Source organism: Apaloderma vittatum, unplaced genomic scaffold (assembly GCF_000703405.1).
Source record: "Apaloderma vittatum isolate BGI_N311 unplaced genomic scaffold, ASM70340v1 scaffold19369, whole genome shotgun sequence".
In the NCBI taxonomy this organism is placed as follows: Eukaryota; Metazoa; Chordata; class Aves; order Trogoniformes; family Trogonidae; genus Apaloderma; species Apaloderma vittatum.
Window position 1 is genome coordinate 5,381 of NW_009737316.1, and position 17,119 is coordinate 22,499.

The 17,119-nt window shown below is 38.7% G+C and overlaps 1 protein-coding gene across 1 annotated transcript in view; it reads right to left on the reverse strand.

The window, feature by feature from the left end:
- Positions 1-552: 552 nt before the first annotated feature.
- Positions 553-17,119, reverse strand: part of LOC104279857 (arf-GAP with SH3 domain, ANK repeat and PH domain-containing protein 1-like) — a 32,731-nt gene continuing 16,164 nt past the window's right edge. The window contains 6 exon segments of the mRNA XM_009877293.1: positions 553-3,237; positions 5,180-5,302; positions 9,006-9,508; positions 11,902-11,960; positions 14,148-14,214; positions 17,016-17,119. The exon segment at positions 17,016-17,119 is cut by the window's right edge and continues 20 nt beyond it. Coding sequence (XP_009875595.1) covers positions 3,163-3,237; positions 5,180-5,302; positions 9,006-9,508; positions 11,902-11,960; positions 14,148-14,214; positions 17,016-17,119 — 931 coding nt within the window. The 3' untranslated portion in view covers positions 553-3,162.

The window sequence follows — 17,119 nt, forward strand, 5'->3', positions numbered from 1 at the left end:
GCAATTTCAAGTGAATTTGTTCTTTTTGGAGCAGTTTTGACAGAAACGGGTCTTAAATGAAAAACTTTTAAGAGCTGAGTCAGGAAGGGGAAAAAACAACCTCTGCAAGCTGGGTCAGAACCAAAATTCTAAAAGCAGTAATGTTAGTACTGCTTGAGCCAGTGTGAGAGCTGCTTTGAGTTTGTTGATCCTGCCCGCGGACGGGCCAGAGGGTCGTGCTGAGCCGTTCTTCTCAACCCAGGTCCAGATGCAGAATGCACGACGTGCCAAGATTGGCTTTCCATAGAGCGTACTGAAGCCACAGAGAAAGCAATCGAAACTCATGGACAAAGGAAGTGTTTTGATGCTAACTTTAGTAAGTAAAGTTTTCCAGATAAAGGCAATTGCATCCATATTTAACAGCCGTTAACAAGATACACATTTAATTGCATTAATTAAGGGGTGCTTTATACTCAAGAGAAAACATTTCAAGTGTTTTAGTTCTACCTGTTTGGAATCTGGACTTTCTCCCTAGAAGATACTCCAGATGACAAAAGGGCCTTGGTTCAGATATCTGGGATCAACTGAATACATTTATTTAAAAGCAATTTTAAATATTAAAAAAGTAGAAATTAACACATACAGTACTCAAAAACTGTCACATTAAATACATGTGAATAGACATGTGTACTGATGTTTTTACCTTAACATTCAATGAGAAGTCAAGATTTTAACTAGTGGCATGACCAGATCTGATTTCTGTACAAGTTGATGTACTATGTAATAAAAAAATAAATAGCAACTGTTGTTCAACAGTAAATAAGACATCATCTGCAGAGCATACTTCCCCCTCTGGGGGCACCTTCCCCTGGCCCTCCCCCCCCAATCCCTTATCAGCTAATTTTCCATAAAGATTTAGTCTTTCCAAATACTATGTCATATACAAAATTGCAGACAGTGGCTCATTGAGTTCAAATATAATACTGTACTTAAACTCAATCAATATCATACATTTTCAGGTTTCTTACGACCCACAATAAGCCAGAATAAACAGAACTAGTGTTCCCGATGGAACTAATTTAATTTTATAAAATGCATATGTATACTATTTTAAAGAGTGTAGAAAAGAATAGACATTTGACTCTACATAATTTTACATGCCTAGGTTTTCTTTATATGATTTGCTTTTATCAGTTTATTTCAAGATCACTTAAAAATACAATTGACCACAAAAGTGAATAGGTTTTGTTCTTTAATGCAACTTTAAAACATTGTAGTAATGGATAAAACGGAATGCTAAATAAATGCTAAACCTGACTTCCTTTCCATAAAAATCAGAATAAAGTCGGAAATACTGGAGCTGGTAATACTGAAGATTAGGTGCCAGCAGGCTCGCTCGCTCATTCATTGTGTAATTTTTATTTTTAATAAACTTCTGTTATAAATGAAAAAACCATTAACAGCTGACAAATGTTTTGCATCTTCTCCATGTGGGGTTTAGTCTGATAGTTGTTTCTATATTAACCACAAACAGAATTAAATATTCACTGACTACAGTCTTGTAAAACTCAATTAAAAATGAAAGCCCTCAGAAAGTCTGAGATGTGCTTTTATGAAATGAAAATCTTCCCATGCAGTCAAGACCATCTGCTTTGAAAAAGCAGCACTAGGTACTGAAGCCAAAATAACATCTAAAGCAAGTAATACAAAACTACATATGAAAGTCATGGAACCTGCTACAGACAAACCATGGGAAAAACACAACTGCATTATGTTTCAAAAGTTAAAAAATGATGTTGAAAGTGACATAGGAAATGAAAGTTTCCAGTAATACATGGAAGTGTTTTCTGGCAACGCAGCTTTATACCAACATTCACGAAACCTCAGGTCAAATGCAGCCTTCCGAATATTTTCTTAGAAATTAGCTTTATAACAGGGTGTGTGTTACTTGGTGTTTCGAATTAAGACTACCACGGTCACAGTCTAGTGAACTCTACTAAAACCAGCCTGGTACTTGTGATGCGAGTTCTATCGTCAACAGCCTGATCAAATGCATGAGAGGTCACCCTAACTTCTGCTTTTCAGAGCCATTAAAAGTGATTTAAATTTATCCTTATATCGCCACATAAGAAATTTTATTTTAGGCGATTGACTTTTAGCAAGGTTGAAGACAGAGGAAAAAAGCCCCCCAAAATCATTTTTCAAAGAGCCAATTTAGCTATAAACAAATACTCTTGCAAGCTCACATGAATCTGAACAGCAATTAAGTTAAAATGTTCTTTTCCTCAAATGTAGCTATATGACTACAGTACTACTTTTGTACAAAGGCAGGTTTCAAGTAAGCATCTAAAGGCATGCATAATGTCAACAGTTAACATTTTCTAGAAGTCCTCAGTTACTACGAATTCAGTGAAAGAAACCAGCAAATTTCACATATACCTACCGAAGAACAAATATGACTAATTTTCATTAAAAGAAGTTTCGAATGAAATAAATTTGTAACTTTGTATAGTGAGGTAATATCACAGGGGAACTGCAATCACAGTTTGGCATAGGTCCACGAAATATAAACATGAAATGCTGTATGCACACCATAAAACACTACTGTTACCTGTAAAGTCAGTGAATATTTGTCTTCGTAATGACACTTAACTGAGCACTATATTAAATAAATACCAAAGTGGGTTTCATAGCTGTAAACTGCATACACTTATAAACTGCAGACTGGTTTTTAAATTGTCCAAAACCATTCACTCATCCTAACTTTCTGCTAAATTGTATACTGAGAATACCGAGTTATTAGGAACAGTCATTTCTGTACAGTTACATGGTTGACGGAGACCACCTATGTTTGGAAAGCTGGCAGTTCATACGTTTTTCGAACGGCATAGACAGAGCTGTAAGTGCTAGATGCCAAGGATGGCTTCAACAAACCCAATAAGGCGTGCCAGGTTCCAAGGCTACCATAATACTGGCAAAGGCAGGATAACACGGTATATTTACAATACATAGAATTCAACCTCATGAGGTGAAACTTAAATGAATTCTTAGTTTGTAACAGCAGCTATATATACAATTGTGCACAGGGTTACAGGGAGGCAGCAGCGTTCGCTTTTGCTAAAAAGCCCGTCTTGCATGAAGAATGTGCAATGCTCAAGTTTAGGATTTGTTTGTTTGTTTTTACTAGTCTGACAGGATGTGCACAAAGGACACCGGGAAGACCCCTTTCCTCTCTGGCTGTCCTTCGATGTGGCCGATCTGCAACACAGGAGAAAAACGTACAGAGAGAGAGATATATGTGTGTACCCATGGAGTTCGTAGACCGCATTTACTTCATTCAAAAGCAGCAAAGCTGCACGGATCCTGGCAAGTTCTTGGAGAGTTTAAAGCAGACCCTGGCTAGCATTTGAATTTGTGTAATGGAACAAAAGAAAACTGTACAAAAGCATGTTATAAGACAAATTAAGTCAACTAAATCTAAAGAGAACAAAACAACTACAATTGAATATGGAAACCTAAAAGGGCTACAGAGGCCACGGAATGCCAAGACTCTCACCAAACCAGAAATCTTATTTGCATGTCTGATATCTCTTGCTACTGCAAGTTGGCCAGTGTCCTTCAAACCTATTCATCTCGGTTAACTGAATAAATCCTAAACATCTCACTTGAGGGAAATGTGTGCTACAGTTGTGAAGTTACTTAAGATTATCTGCCTGCTTCAGTTGAAGTGATAAAGGCCCTGCTATTTTCTCACTTACTTAGTACGACTCCTAATGATTTATGTGCATACTAGTGCTTATGATATCAGATCACAGTGTCATCTGATGAAGTATCCTTCATGAACAAATGCTTATATGTTTTGCAGCATAATCATTTAAAAAGAAATAGCATAGTAGCTTTAAAAAAAATAAAAAGGCATCTTCTAGATTAACTTTACATGTTTGAAGTGCATCGTTATAAACAACTGTCAGACTGACGGTGCTGGAGTAGCAGCCTTGCCTGACCACATAACCCTCTTTTCATCCTGCTACAGTGCTGCTCACTACTTGGAGAATAATAATGTACCTCCTTCCTCTTCCACAAGCTAAGAAAATGGAAAGGGGAAAACACACAGGGCTGGCCATTTCCTCTTGTAGAGCCAAATTTTTGAAGCATATGAGTCAACAGCCCTTGTTTCCCTTCTCAGAAACACTCAGACGGGAGCACTTGATGGAACTTGTTGTGGGTACCCAGAGATCTTAAAAAGCTACTTCACAAAACAGATTCAGCAGCTAATACATCCATAATCAGGGACTGGATGATATGGTTAATACACCAGCTTTTCACTAGGCACTGCTCTTTTGATGCCATCTTTTCAGTTGAAAATCCTCCACGCTTAAATGATAAGCGAGAGAAAACCATGCAGCTAGAACCAAACCAGCAAAGGTTGTGCTGCACTCGGAACAGGAAATCATAAGGCAGTGTTGTGGTAAAAATGTGCTGTAATCAAAATGAAATCTGTCTCATTTTCCCCATTAATAATTCTTAGGTCGGCAAGGCAAGGAATGTCAAGGCTCCAAGGAGTTGGAGCCTTCAGCTGGGGTTGAGAAAAACCTGGTGTTACCACTCAAGAACCTAAGATGATGTGCGGTCTAGAGTCGGGGTGGGCTGTGATAAAAACCGATGGCATGGAAGGGAAGAAGGGAAAGAAAGTGTTAACTACCTCCTCCTATCATTTAAGGAGGAAAATCATCAGCCTACACCACCAGTTACAAGTACTTTGTCAGACTTCTAGCAACTCCTGTAGGTATAACTTCAGATTTCTGGTAAACTGAAGATAATGACAAATCTTTTTCATGAAGGGTGTAAGCATGCTAAATGGAGTTAAAATCACCACTTCTTCATTTAATGAAAGGTGTGCCCTACAAAGGGTGACATAGGTACATATGTGGTGTTAAGAACCAGCAATGAAGCCAAACCTAGTCAGGATGGTTCTAGCAGAATTCCAGGAAGACAGATCCTACCGGATAAAGGGGCTCTTCTCTAATATGAATTTAAGGGCTGGATGGCAGCTTAGGCAAAAAGCTCCCTAAAAACCAACAAAATAAAAAAAAGCACCATCCACAAACCAAAATAACAAATCCCTCAAATTTGGAAAAAAGGACATTCCTTTAAAAGTCACAAAGAAGACAGGTGGAACTATAGAAGAGAAGATACATACCCACCACTCTTGGTCCTCTTCACCAGTAACAATAATTACTTCTCCTTCAACAAACGTGAGCTCATCATCGTTATCTGCCTGACAGTCATAAATGGTCTTCACTCGCCTAACTTTGTTTTTCCCCTAAAAATAGAATGAAGTTTTACATGAAGGACATAAGGTACAGCAAAAACATATATACGATATGAATTCTGCCTTTTAGTTATGTTTTATTATACAAGAAGGTGAAGACTACCAAATTGCTTTCCCTGAAATCAGGGGCATAACATCAACGCACTCTGCTACAATAAGGATGTCAAAAAGAAAAATACACACAGGTGTAGGTTTTCTGTTTCTTAAAATTCAGAACTCCCAAGAGAGTTATAGTGTAGTACACAACTTAAGTAACCTACACTTCCTCCAGTAAAGAAAGTTGAAGTAACATTGACATTGTTCCAGTCCACAAACACCCTTTCTCCTTCAAAACATATTTTGTTAAAACCGCTATGAACAGAAAATTAAATTCAATCTCCTCTGAATGTTACAAGAGAGGTAAGGGCTGAGGCAAATGCTCCACTAAGATCTCAGTATGCCTTACAGGTTTGGTTTTGGATCTAGTGCAAAAATGTAGTAGCCTTGGATTTCAGATCAGCGTATATTTTTTGAGTTATTTTTCATCCAAAACATTAACAACTCTTTACTAAAAGAATCTTAATGTCAGATGACAGTACTACTTTATGATGATAATTCACAATAGATATTCTCACAGCTCTACCATTCCAAGTATTTTCTAGGTCATGCTTTGCCGCAATACTGCTAATTCGTATGAAAAACCCTGAGCCACGGACTCCTCCCTGAACATATGTTTCTCACAGCAGGGAAAATGCTTTAAACTATTTCCAAATAAAGTAAGGAAGCAATATTCACAGAAAAGCTCTCCTGCTACTTTATATTCCTGTATTTTCATACCTACACTTCTTTAAAAGCTACAGTTCCTTCTTTGAACAGTAGTCAGGTAACAAGAATGCAAAAAACCAAGAAGAGCACAAGGAGACAAAAAGCAGAAGGGCTATGAAGGAAAAAGTCAGCAGGTTTGGAGGAATTTGAGCCAAAAGTAACTTCACAGAGGAAATTTCCTAGGGAGCCTTCTCTTTGCTCTTACCTACCCACTTGAAATACCTCCATGTTTTGGCAAAAAAAAATTTTCTGCAGATCATGAGCAGAACAGACCCAGGGCAAAGAGCACACATACTAAACTGAAGGTACAGAAAAATAACAATTATAGAAGGATCTAAGAGACGAAGCAGTTAACAACATAAGACTAAAAAACCCCCCACTCAAAACAAACTAACAGAAATACCTGAAGTGAAATTCACACAAGATAAAAGGGTTTTTCACAGCAAGAGTTTGCTGCAGCAAGATGTTGCTTCAAAGAGCTCTTTCTCTCTTTTTAAAACAAATTCACAGAATTTGAACAAAAACCTCAACTATCACTAGGGACTGGAATTCAGTACTAATGGGTATTTGGGGCTGGTCCCAGCTTTCAACTCCAGAGAACGTTCACAGACTAAGGGTGCTTTCAATTCATCCTCCAGTGATGAAGGGAAGCAACTACTTCTGCCAGATAAAAATGGTCTCATTCAATAAAGAGACTAAAGAAAATTAAATCCCTCTAAACGTAGAGAACTATATACAACTCAGCTTCTAAGAACACATGAAAAATGTAAAAACCTCCTGGTTCCTTCAAATTCATACCACAGATGACATGTTAATGTTCTATTCCTTTTACTTAGGAGAGTGATAAAAAAGCAGAATTCAAGCCCAAGGTATATTTAATCTCAGGAAGGTTTAAAAAAAAGATTGAATTGAAGAGAGTATGTATTTTCCAGAACACTGTTTGGAGCACTGGAGCGTGAAGAAACAGAAGCAATTCTAGGATGTGTAATTTGCAGTTGTAAAACAAGGATCACTCACCCCACCTTCAACTCCTTGAATCCAATATTAGTACGTACTTAGAAGAGAATTCTTCTCGGCTTAAGACTGGATAATAATCAGCTGCTATGTTCATTACTAACTCCTCTACGTTCTTATTTACATTCAGAATTTTTTTTTTTGTGTAAAAAGAACTTTTGTCTCCTTTATAGAAAATACACACAGGACACTCAAGAGCCCAGTGTGATTTCAGAAGCACTCAGAACAAACTTCATTTAAAAAAAAAATCAAGTCCTTATATATTAGCGACATTAGCATCGTTTTACTTAATAATTCTGAACAATTCATTTTCTAAAACTTCCAATTAGAAATTTGCACTCAACTGCTCAGTAGCTAAATAGTCAAAGCCATGAATGAAGTACCCTCAGGTACTGACGGCCACTGTCATGGGTCTCACTGTCACACTGGGATGCATGATTTTACCAGTTTATGTGGAGAGGATGCAGCCAGAGGATGAAAATGAAAGCAAGATACATTGAGAGGAATTCTTGTACCTTATTACTTCAGCAAAAAAGACTGCAGTGAATATGAAGAGATATAAGTGTGCATGCACTTTCCAGAAAACTGGAGAGTCATTGTCACAAAGATGTCATGATTTTGATCGCTGCGAGATAGTGGAACTTTAATTTACTACTGAATTTAATTTACTGAATTTAGAGAACACTGAGTTTTTTCTTAGAACTTTTCTGTATGAAGTAGGACGAGAGTTTAAAAAAGCAATAAATGCAACAATCCACTATTTGCTTGCTTTCTTTTTTTTAAAGCGACAAGTAGCTGAGAATGTCCAGCATCATTTACCTGCTCCTATTTAAAAGCACATAAATCATAGCTGCAGTCACCTTTTGATCAGATCCCTGTACTGTTTTATTTAACCTCCGGAACACTCAGGAAGCCCGAGCAACAGCCCCATCACTGTCAGTTCAGATAGGAGCTTACAGACAAGCCCATGACAGAAGCCAAGCAGAGTGATGGCTCCAGAGAAAGTTCTTCCTCAGACAAGCGCAAGGGAGAAACTCGCCCTCTGCTTTTGCTAGAAGAACACAAGTCTTACTTCCTTTTACGTAAGTGCTTTGCATAGTCAATTTGACAAGCAAAATCATCTCCCTTTTGATGTATTCTTAATGATGAAAATCTTGAGAGCTCTGGAGTTTCATAAAATGATTTCAATACACATATGCATGAAGAATCCTCTGTTTGATGGAAATTGCACTGGTTAGCAAGATGAACAGCAAGATGAACTGGAAGCTGAACAAGGACTTGGAATCAAGTTATAGTTCCAGCTCTGCTACCACACACCATCCAGCAATGTCAATTTTGCCACTTGAGCAATATATCTGAATGTTTGTTAACATCTTAAGCACATCAACATTAAATACTCACAACAGGAACATTTATTAGCTTGTCACAGATGACTTCACTTTAAATTTTGTATCTACTGACAATAGGTGCTAATACACCTTCTTAAACTTCCAAAAATCAATGTATAAATACTCCAGGCATCTAAAGCACACAAAGCAGTGAGCAACGACAGCAGAGAAAACCACAGTTAATTCAAAAGTACGGCTGGCACTGATAAAAATGCCCAAGTTCTCTAATAAATCTAAATACAGTGTTAGGCTCCCAGGGCCATCGTTTTAGGTTACTCGTATTTGTTTCACCATGTAGGAGGCCTTGTAAGCTCCCAGCATTTGTTGAAGCTGCTTGGGAGCACAAGAAGAGTCCCTCATTCCCCATCCTAGCCCATAACATTATGTTGCTCTGTGTGCATAGCTCCAGGGTGGAGCTTTTTTTTTTGCACAGAAAGTCCTGCCAAAGCCTTCCATGGATACGCTCAACTAGCTAGAATAATACCTACCATATTTATTTTCCTGGGAAGCGGCACAGGGGTTTCTGGCAGGGCATGTGTTATGTCATTGGACTCTTCAGATGCTTGCCTTTGGACGGTGTCTCTGGACTGTACATTTGGAGAAAGATCTATGGAGTGAGATTTTTGATTTGCCTCTGAGGGCAGAGGCTTCGGTGATGCTTCTCCACCTTGAGTTTTAGCCAACAGCTCTCCCAGCTGAGGTTTTGGAGGAAGGTCCTTCATTTGCGGTTTTGGAGGTAAGTCTCCAAGTTGTGGTTTTGGTGGCAAGTCTCCTAGCTGAGGCTTTGGGGGTAGTTCTCCAGGCTTTGGGGGTAAATCTCCCATCTGAGGTTTCTGAGTTAATTCCAGAGGCAGAGGTTTTGGGGGCAAGTCTCCAGGTTGTGGTTTCTGCGGTATATCGATGGACAGTGAGGGCTTCTGAAAGATTTCCGTGTGTGGATGGGATTTATCTATTGAAAGATGATGACTGGTTTCTATTTTCCTTAGTGCCACTAAAAAAAACAAACCAATGTTTTTTCACAATCTCATCTTAATATTAAAGGACTTGGGCACATATCAGAACTGTAATTGTGTAAAGACCATATGTTCACTGAGTGCCGCTAATTGCCCATATGTCCTCCTAGTCTATGACAAATGCAAGGTAATACATCTTTACTTAACCCTCTTTCACTGAGGTCTCATTCCGTTGCTCCTTCTGGAGGCCAGGAGTGCTTAATCCAGCAGCTACTAGGGGTCAATTTACAGATTAAGTCCTTAAGGTGAAATAAAGAGATTGTTTTTTTTGACCTAAACAAAAAAATATTAAATGCAACCAAATAGGTATTTTGCAAAACAATCTATCAACCCGTTGATGTGACCGCAATACAAGTTCTCTTTAATGGAAATTATTGATGAAAAAAGTTGAACTCCATACAAAAAACCCACTAAGTTTCAGGGTTAGTATCTGTAAAATTTTAAAGAAGGGAGTGAGGAAGCATGTGTGTCTTTACAGCGTATAGAATAAAAATACCACAGACATTCAAACTACAACTAATAAAACAAATGATTTTAAGTATTTACAGTTCAGTAAAGATAAAAGGTAAATTTTAAAACAGCATATTTTGCAGTTTTAGTGGAAGACAACTGAAAATAGATTTTCAAATACTTTTCTTTCAGTGTCATGCATCAATTTTACCACTAAGTTTTCTAAGCAAACTTGACTGAAATCTACCTTAAAACCCAAACAATGCAGCAACAACAACAAAACTCCAGCTCAATATCAAAGCAGATGAAGGACAAGTGACAGAAAAAGTTACAACCCATGATGAAAGCAATACATTTTGACTAGAAGGAGTAATTTATTACTGTATTCAGCACTGCTTTAGTACCATGTAACAGCAGCCAAAAAGATACCCTGACATTTTACTGTAAAAGCAACAACACTCACTTTGGACGTCATCTACTGCCATAACACTTCCATGCTGTATTTATGGTTATTTATACCAAAAAAAGGGAAAACTTTACATAATTTCCATGAAAAAATGAGATTCCTCATTTTAAAAAATGTTTGTGCTGACACCTGTATGTGGCTTTGTCTCCAGTAGCAAATGTAGAAGCACTGATCATCCACACTGGTTTGAGGCCAGCAGCCCTTACCCAAGTGCTTTGAGCCCATCTTAATTTTTCACCTATATCATTTTAAATCAGGAAGTGTTGACTTCTTCTCCAGTGGTACCTTATCACACCCTTGGTGTCTCTTTCAAAAGATGATACCATATCATAATAACTGTAATTTAATACAGCTGGAATTTCACATTTCCATTTTCTGTTGCACTCTTTTGTACTCTCCATTTCAGTCATTGAGCTTCTTAAGTTTGGACAGGCATAATTTCCTGATCTTCAGGCTCTACAGTGATCATCCACTTATACAGATAGAATGTGTTTTTGATGGATTCTGTATCAAACAGCTACAAGGTAGGTCTGCTTTCAATTTTATAGTCAACTGCTGCAAGAACCCAAAAAAACCTATATAAAACCTACTGTATGAGTCTAAAGAGAGACTAGAAAAAAAAATCCCTAAAAGCAAAGGGCCATCAGGTGTTCACTGGCATGATGGTGTCAGCAAGTTCATCACCAATACAGAAGTGAGCACGTAACAGTACTGCATTCTTGTCAAAGTTTTTATAAGGACAATCACCCTGACTGCCAAAACACAGCAATGGACACAATGTACTTCAAGTGTATCGAGAAATTTGGCTTATGGATATTAGGAAGAAGAAAGGTTTACTCATGAAAGTGGTCAAAGAAATGGGAGCCCAGAAAAGTTTTCCATGGACATACTCAAAAGGCAACTAGACACAGCCTTGAGCAACCTGCTTTCATGTCAAAAAGCTGGTCCTGCTCTGAGCAATAGGTTGGACCAGCTGACCTCCTCAAGTCTCTTCCAGCTTCAGTTGCTTCATGATTTTTTTTTCTTTTATCCTTATGGCCCATAGGTCTAACTATTTCTTTAGTTTAATAAAAACCCTCCTGTTCTTCCCAAATCCGTTCAGTTTTGCTAAGCTTTCATGGTTTGTAGCATCTAAAAAAAAGAAAATAAAAAAAAAATTGCAAAATCATTTGGGTTGGAAGAGACCTTTAAGACCATCTAGTTCCAACTCTCCTGCCATGGGCAGGGACACCTGACTAGACCAGCAGGTTGCTCAAAGCCCCATCCAGCCTGGCCTAGAACACTTCAGGGGTGAGGCATCCACAGCTTCCCTGGGCCACTTGTTCCAGTGCCTCATCACCCTCACAGTGAAGAAAGTAAAGCTTTTGCTATAAAGATCTATATATCTAAACAAGTATTTACTTTCATACACATTTAAAAAGTATCATTATGAGAATACTCTCAGAGAACTCTTACCTTTTTGAGGTAGTTTGGGAAGAACTCTAGGGCCAAGTGCAGTCTTTGCAGTCCCAGTGCTAAATCAACACATGTAAATTATTAGTGCTTAAAACTGTTAGAAAATATACCTTTTGCTTTCCCGTTTTTCCCCTCTACATACCTGCAATTTAAAAACCCAAACCACTACACATTTAGTTTGCTTCTTTTCAACAACCAACTTGTCTGTGGATCAATCCCATAACTAAAAGCACTCTTAAGAATGAACTGCCTTTTTTTTTTTTTCCCCAGAGAAGGAAACACAACAAGCTCCCCAGGTTTTAATGCTACAGGGCAGATTTATCCTATAAACTATGGCATGTGCAAAAATGCACTCTGAAAATAGATGAAGATGAGTGACCAGCTCAGGGGGCAGATCCTGAACTTTAAGGAAAATTTTGTCTTTAAAATACCGAAGCATTCAAAACATAATCTGTCCTTCATATCAGTTGTCTGAAGTTTAGCAGGACTGAGCCCACGTCCTGTATGTTGCTGTGTGAGCATGATGCCGTACTGCACACAAACTGCAGCTGCATAAGCTGCATAAGTCTCTGCTACTCCAAGGAAATACTGATGATTGTGGGAAAACAACACGCCTTACTCTGTCAACCTGTTAAAGCTGCATTAGCCATTCATAGTGGTAAGCAATAAGACAAGCAGGACAGCTGTAATTTAATGACAACATAAAAATCTGAGGTAGTTGCATATCGACAAAACTTTCCATCTGTGCTTTCTGTTGTAGACAATTTTTTTCAGAACTGACACTAGGCTGGCTCAAATTTGCAAACATGGCATGTGACACCAAAGCGTATTACGAGTTTCAGCAAAAAAACACCAAAAGCCACATCCAGATCACTATTATAGAAAAGGACTGTGGAAGAAGAGAAGAAAGTCAACTGATTTAAGGCACAAAAATCAAATACCTAAATACAAATCAGTATCACCTCAAAAAAAAAAAAGGAAAAACAAGAGAGGAAGTTGCCAAAATACCTTCAAAAGAGCAGCCTTCTGCATCGACAGCATTGACCCTGGTATTATTTGCCTCTTACGGTAACATTTCAAAATTACTATGATGGAAAACTTCTATATATGTCCTAGCTTTTTTAAAATAGTCAAATATATAAAACTGAAAGAACAGCCAAGCTTAATCTTGATTCAGTTAATCATTACCCCAGCCTTCACCTAATGCCATCAAGCATGAGTACCACACTTTTCTTACCCTTGTCTTACAAGTACCAAGCATACCACCAGCTCTTTGTGCTGTAGAACATCCTGCTTTTCCTGTAGAACATCACTGCTTTTTCCCTGAATACCCAATGCCACCGGGATGGATCGAGCAAACATGGCAAGTCAGCTGCGCTACCAACAACGCGTCCACTGCCTGTCCTGACAAGGCAGGCCACAGACTAAGGAATGCCCAGAAACTCTACCTACGCATCTTCCACTGTGATTTGCTTGACCTTACACATCCATCTCCAGCCATGGCCTGACCACGCACACCTGTGGTCACGCGAGGTCTCCGTCACGTTGCCAGAGGCACACATGTATTAAAATCACTATGTTTCGAACCTCAGGTCTTTGGAATCACAACACAGATAAAGGAGCAACAAATACCAAGCGCCAGGAACGTGTGCCTATCCTTACCACTTCAGCTACTGAAAAAGACACTTGCAACGTATTGACCTGATGAGCTATGAGCTAAAAGCAGTTTGTGTTATCATGGACTGTGTTTCAGCAGGTAACTCGACAGACTGGAAGACAGTTAGGGTAGAACACTGAAAAGAACTCTCTCTCTTACAGAGTTACCTTCAGTCACAGTCTGTACCAGAGTGACACTTCTGCAGCTACAGGCATGAGACCTCATACTGAAGCAAATAACATGAAATGCCAGGAGACATGAAAATAGAACTTTTGTCCTGCTACACTGCTGTTGGAGGCAACATTCCCCAGCTCAGAGAGCACTTCTGTAGGAGCGGGAGATGGATTCTGGTACAAGTTGTTCTGTCCATCCCGCTCAAAGGATGAATTGTGTATGGACAGCTAGGAACAAAGCGTAGGAGGCTCAATGAAGCCAAAGTATTTGTATGGTAGTAAGGCATGCAGAAAACTAATGAAAAAACATAGCTATGACTTTACTTCATATGAAAGGCTTTTTTTTTTTCCCTAAATCACAAATTAGTTATGTTTACATAAGTTTTCATCTTTGCCTTCAAATACACAGATTTTACCTCGACTGCTGAGACATCCCCTCAAACTTGTTTGCAGCTTTAGTTGAAGGTGGTCCCAAATCATTACCTGAGGTGAAAAAAGCACAGTTTAAAAAATATCATTAGGGTAACTGAGATAAGATCAGCAGATGGTGCACCTTAAAGTGAAGTACACACTCTTCCAAGTATACTCTATGCCACATGTCAAAAGTTTTTAAGATCATTCTTTATGAATAATTTAGTAACTGAAAAAGTAGCAGAGACTATAATAATCCAACTTGACTTTTCATGTAACACATTTTAAAATAACTCGCCGGCAAGGAAAGGCTGAATGATATTGCTGGGTGACTGCTGTAGGGTATTTGTTTTGAATACACTCAGTTTTCTCTGAATAGAAGGAGGTACTGCAGGTCAGTATCAAATAAATTTATCGCGCATGTTTACCTTTTGCACGATGAGACATATCTTTTTAAAAGCATCACAAAGTCGCTTTTATTCACAAACCATCAGATTTGTAAGGACTGGTATTTTATACTACATAAAGCACAGCCTTTGCTGGTTTACCGACTAAGTCGGAATGTTACCATAACCTGAACCGTCAGCAAAGAAAAGACACTGAGTATGCTCAGTTCTGTGAAAAGTCAGCAAAATTCAAAGCCAAGTGCTTCTGAACTCTTTCAGCAGAAGGAACCATCACCGTTCTCAAGTTACAATGACACTAACTACTTTGCTTTAATGCCTTTATCCTTCCCCCTTCCCTTTTCTATTACAGCTTGTCTAAACTATCTTAGAATCAACTGCAACAACCATTAGGAAATTTTGTCACTGAAATAGATGTAAAGTGACATTTAATGATCCAAGAACACAAAACACTTTCCATGCAAAAGAATGACATATCTGCCTAGATACCATTCTTAGTGCATTGACGTCTGAATAAAATGGCAGAAAAGGCTCATGCTGAGCCTTGCTAAAAATATGTTTATATTTGAAAAGTGGAGGAGAGGAGGAGAGGAAAATAAAGGTAAGACAAACAGCAAACCCTTCACATGTATGGATAAAGCAAGGAAAAATACCTCCTGGTTGCTATGGAAATCCAAAATAACCTAAATGACATTTTTAGAACATCTTTGAATAACAGCTTAATTCATTTAGACATAAACTAAGGATTGCTCTGCTTGCAACTTCAATTAAGGCACAGATTAGAAAACAAACACTGAAATTCAACATAACAACATAGAAAAAGCTTCTGAAAGGGAAAGCAGTGAACATCTAACAATATTCTTAAACCCAAACCACAAAAGACAGATATGAGAAACTCTTTCTTTTATAAACACAAAACTTAATACTTGATTAAAATCCAAATGGACTTTGAAACAAGTTTTTGTAGAGATCTCAGCTAAGAAAAAGGGAAGAGGCCTCTCTTCCATCCACTGAAGTTTAGTTTGCACTGTAGAGCAAAAAAGAGATGGAATAAGCAACGTTCTTCTCTGGCCCTGCTTGGTAAAGGCACCCACTGCTGTAAGGGTCTTCAGCATCCACTCCACACCTGCACCTTTCCCATATTTTCCTTTATCAGTTGTCCAACACTTCTAAAGAAACGTTGGCACTAGCTTAGCATCTGTTCCCACCACATTTTTCATTCCACTAGTGCTATGTTATATAGTATTCTAGTATATGGTACTTTAGGTGATGTTTTGGACGTCTATATTTGGGCTTTAAAAAAAAATAAAAATTAGGTCCAAGCTTTTCAAGGTGTCTTAACTACCTCTGAAATAGTACAGGGTTGTTAAACTCTAGAACATAGGAAACTTTTTTTTTTAAAATATCCCAGACATCTGAAAAGATTACCATTATTTGTATTCCTTGTGATTTAATCTGGGATTGGACCTTCTACTTAATATTAAATCCCAGATTAAATCACATATATTTTACACCTGAGCACTCCATGATTTCCCATATTTAACTCAACTTGCAACTTCTTTTGAGACTAATAATTCTGTGTTTAGATTAGAAAGACAGAGAATACTTCTCAGGTGTAGGGAGTGTATGGATGACCCCTGCTACGTAAGCATTGGATTCCAGCTCGAAAGTTTACTGATTTATGGAAATCCTACCACTGAGATTAATACTATAGAAAATTACACAGACCTGAGATTTGTAGCTACCGGGACAAGCTGACTGTATAGAACAATGTTTATTGAACAGCAGAAGAATTTAAGTAGTTGGGGAAAAGTTTCCAAAAAGCTTGTCAGAATCGTATCCTGTTAAAAACAGAAACAAAAAAAGCCCCAAACCAAAAGCACTCCTTCTGTGTAACTTTTGCAGGTAGAGGGTGTCTGCCTTTAGATACGTACAGACAACATGACAAACCTCCAAAGACATATTTAGACAACACATCCCCACCGGTGAGGGGCAAACACTTTACAGGCAAGATCTGACACAGAGCCTAAGGAAACAAGCTCTTCTGGCAGTGAGGAGAGCGGCACAGACTCATCGAGGTCTACCTGCCCCGAACTGAGATCCATCCGGCTTAAGGCGCTGTTGGAGCAGGAGCAGGGGGAGGAAAGAGATGCAGAGCAGATGCAGGAGATGAGGGGGCCGGGGTGAGGGCAGCCTGGGCAGCTGGGGTAGAGAGAGGGAGGCAGCAGAAGAGATTGAATTGGGCCCCAGGGGAGCATGGAATTATTTTCAGTTTTCTCAAGTGAGACTCAGCTAGAGAAGCCTGGAAGCTAGAGTGACAGAAGACAGAACTGCTGATTGATCTGAGCTAACGTGACATCGAGCTGCAATTGTTGCAAAGCAAGCACCAGGTAAAAAGAAACCAAAGATCATATATCATCCATCATAAAGGTTTTCCCCTGCCCTTTTGTTTTGCGTTTCAAAACTCACCCCAAGGAATTGGGCCCTTATTCTGGGGTCCATGAGGTAGTGGGCTTGGTGGGTCAGAGAGGGTTCTTTTGTGTCCTGGGGGTGGGGGAGGGGGGCTCTTCTTG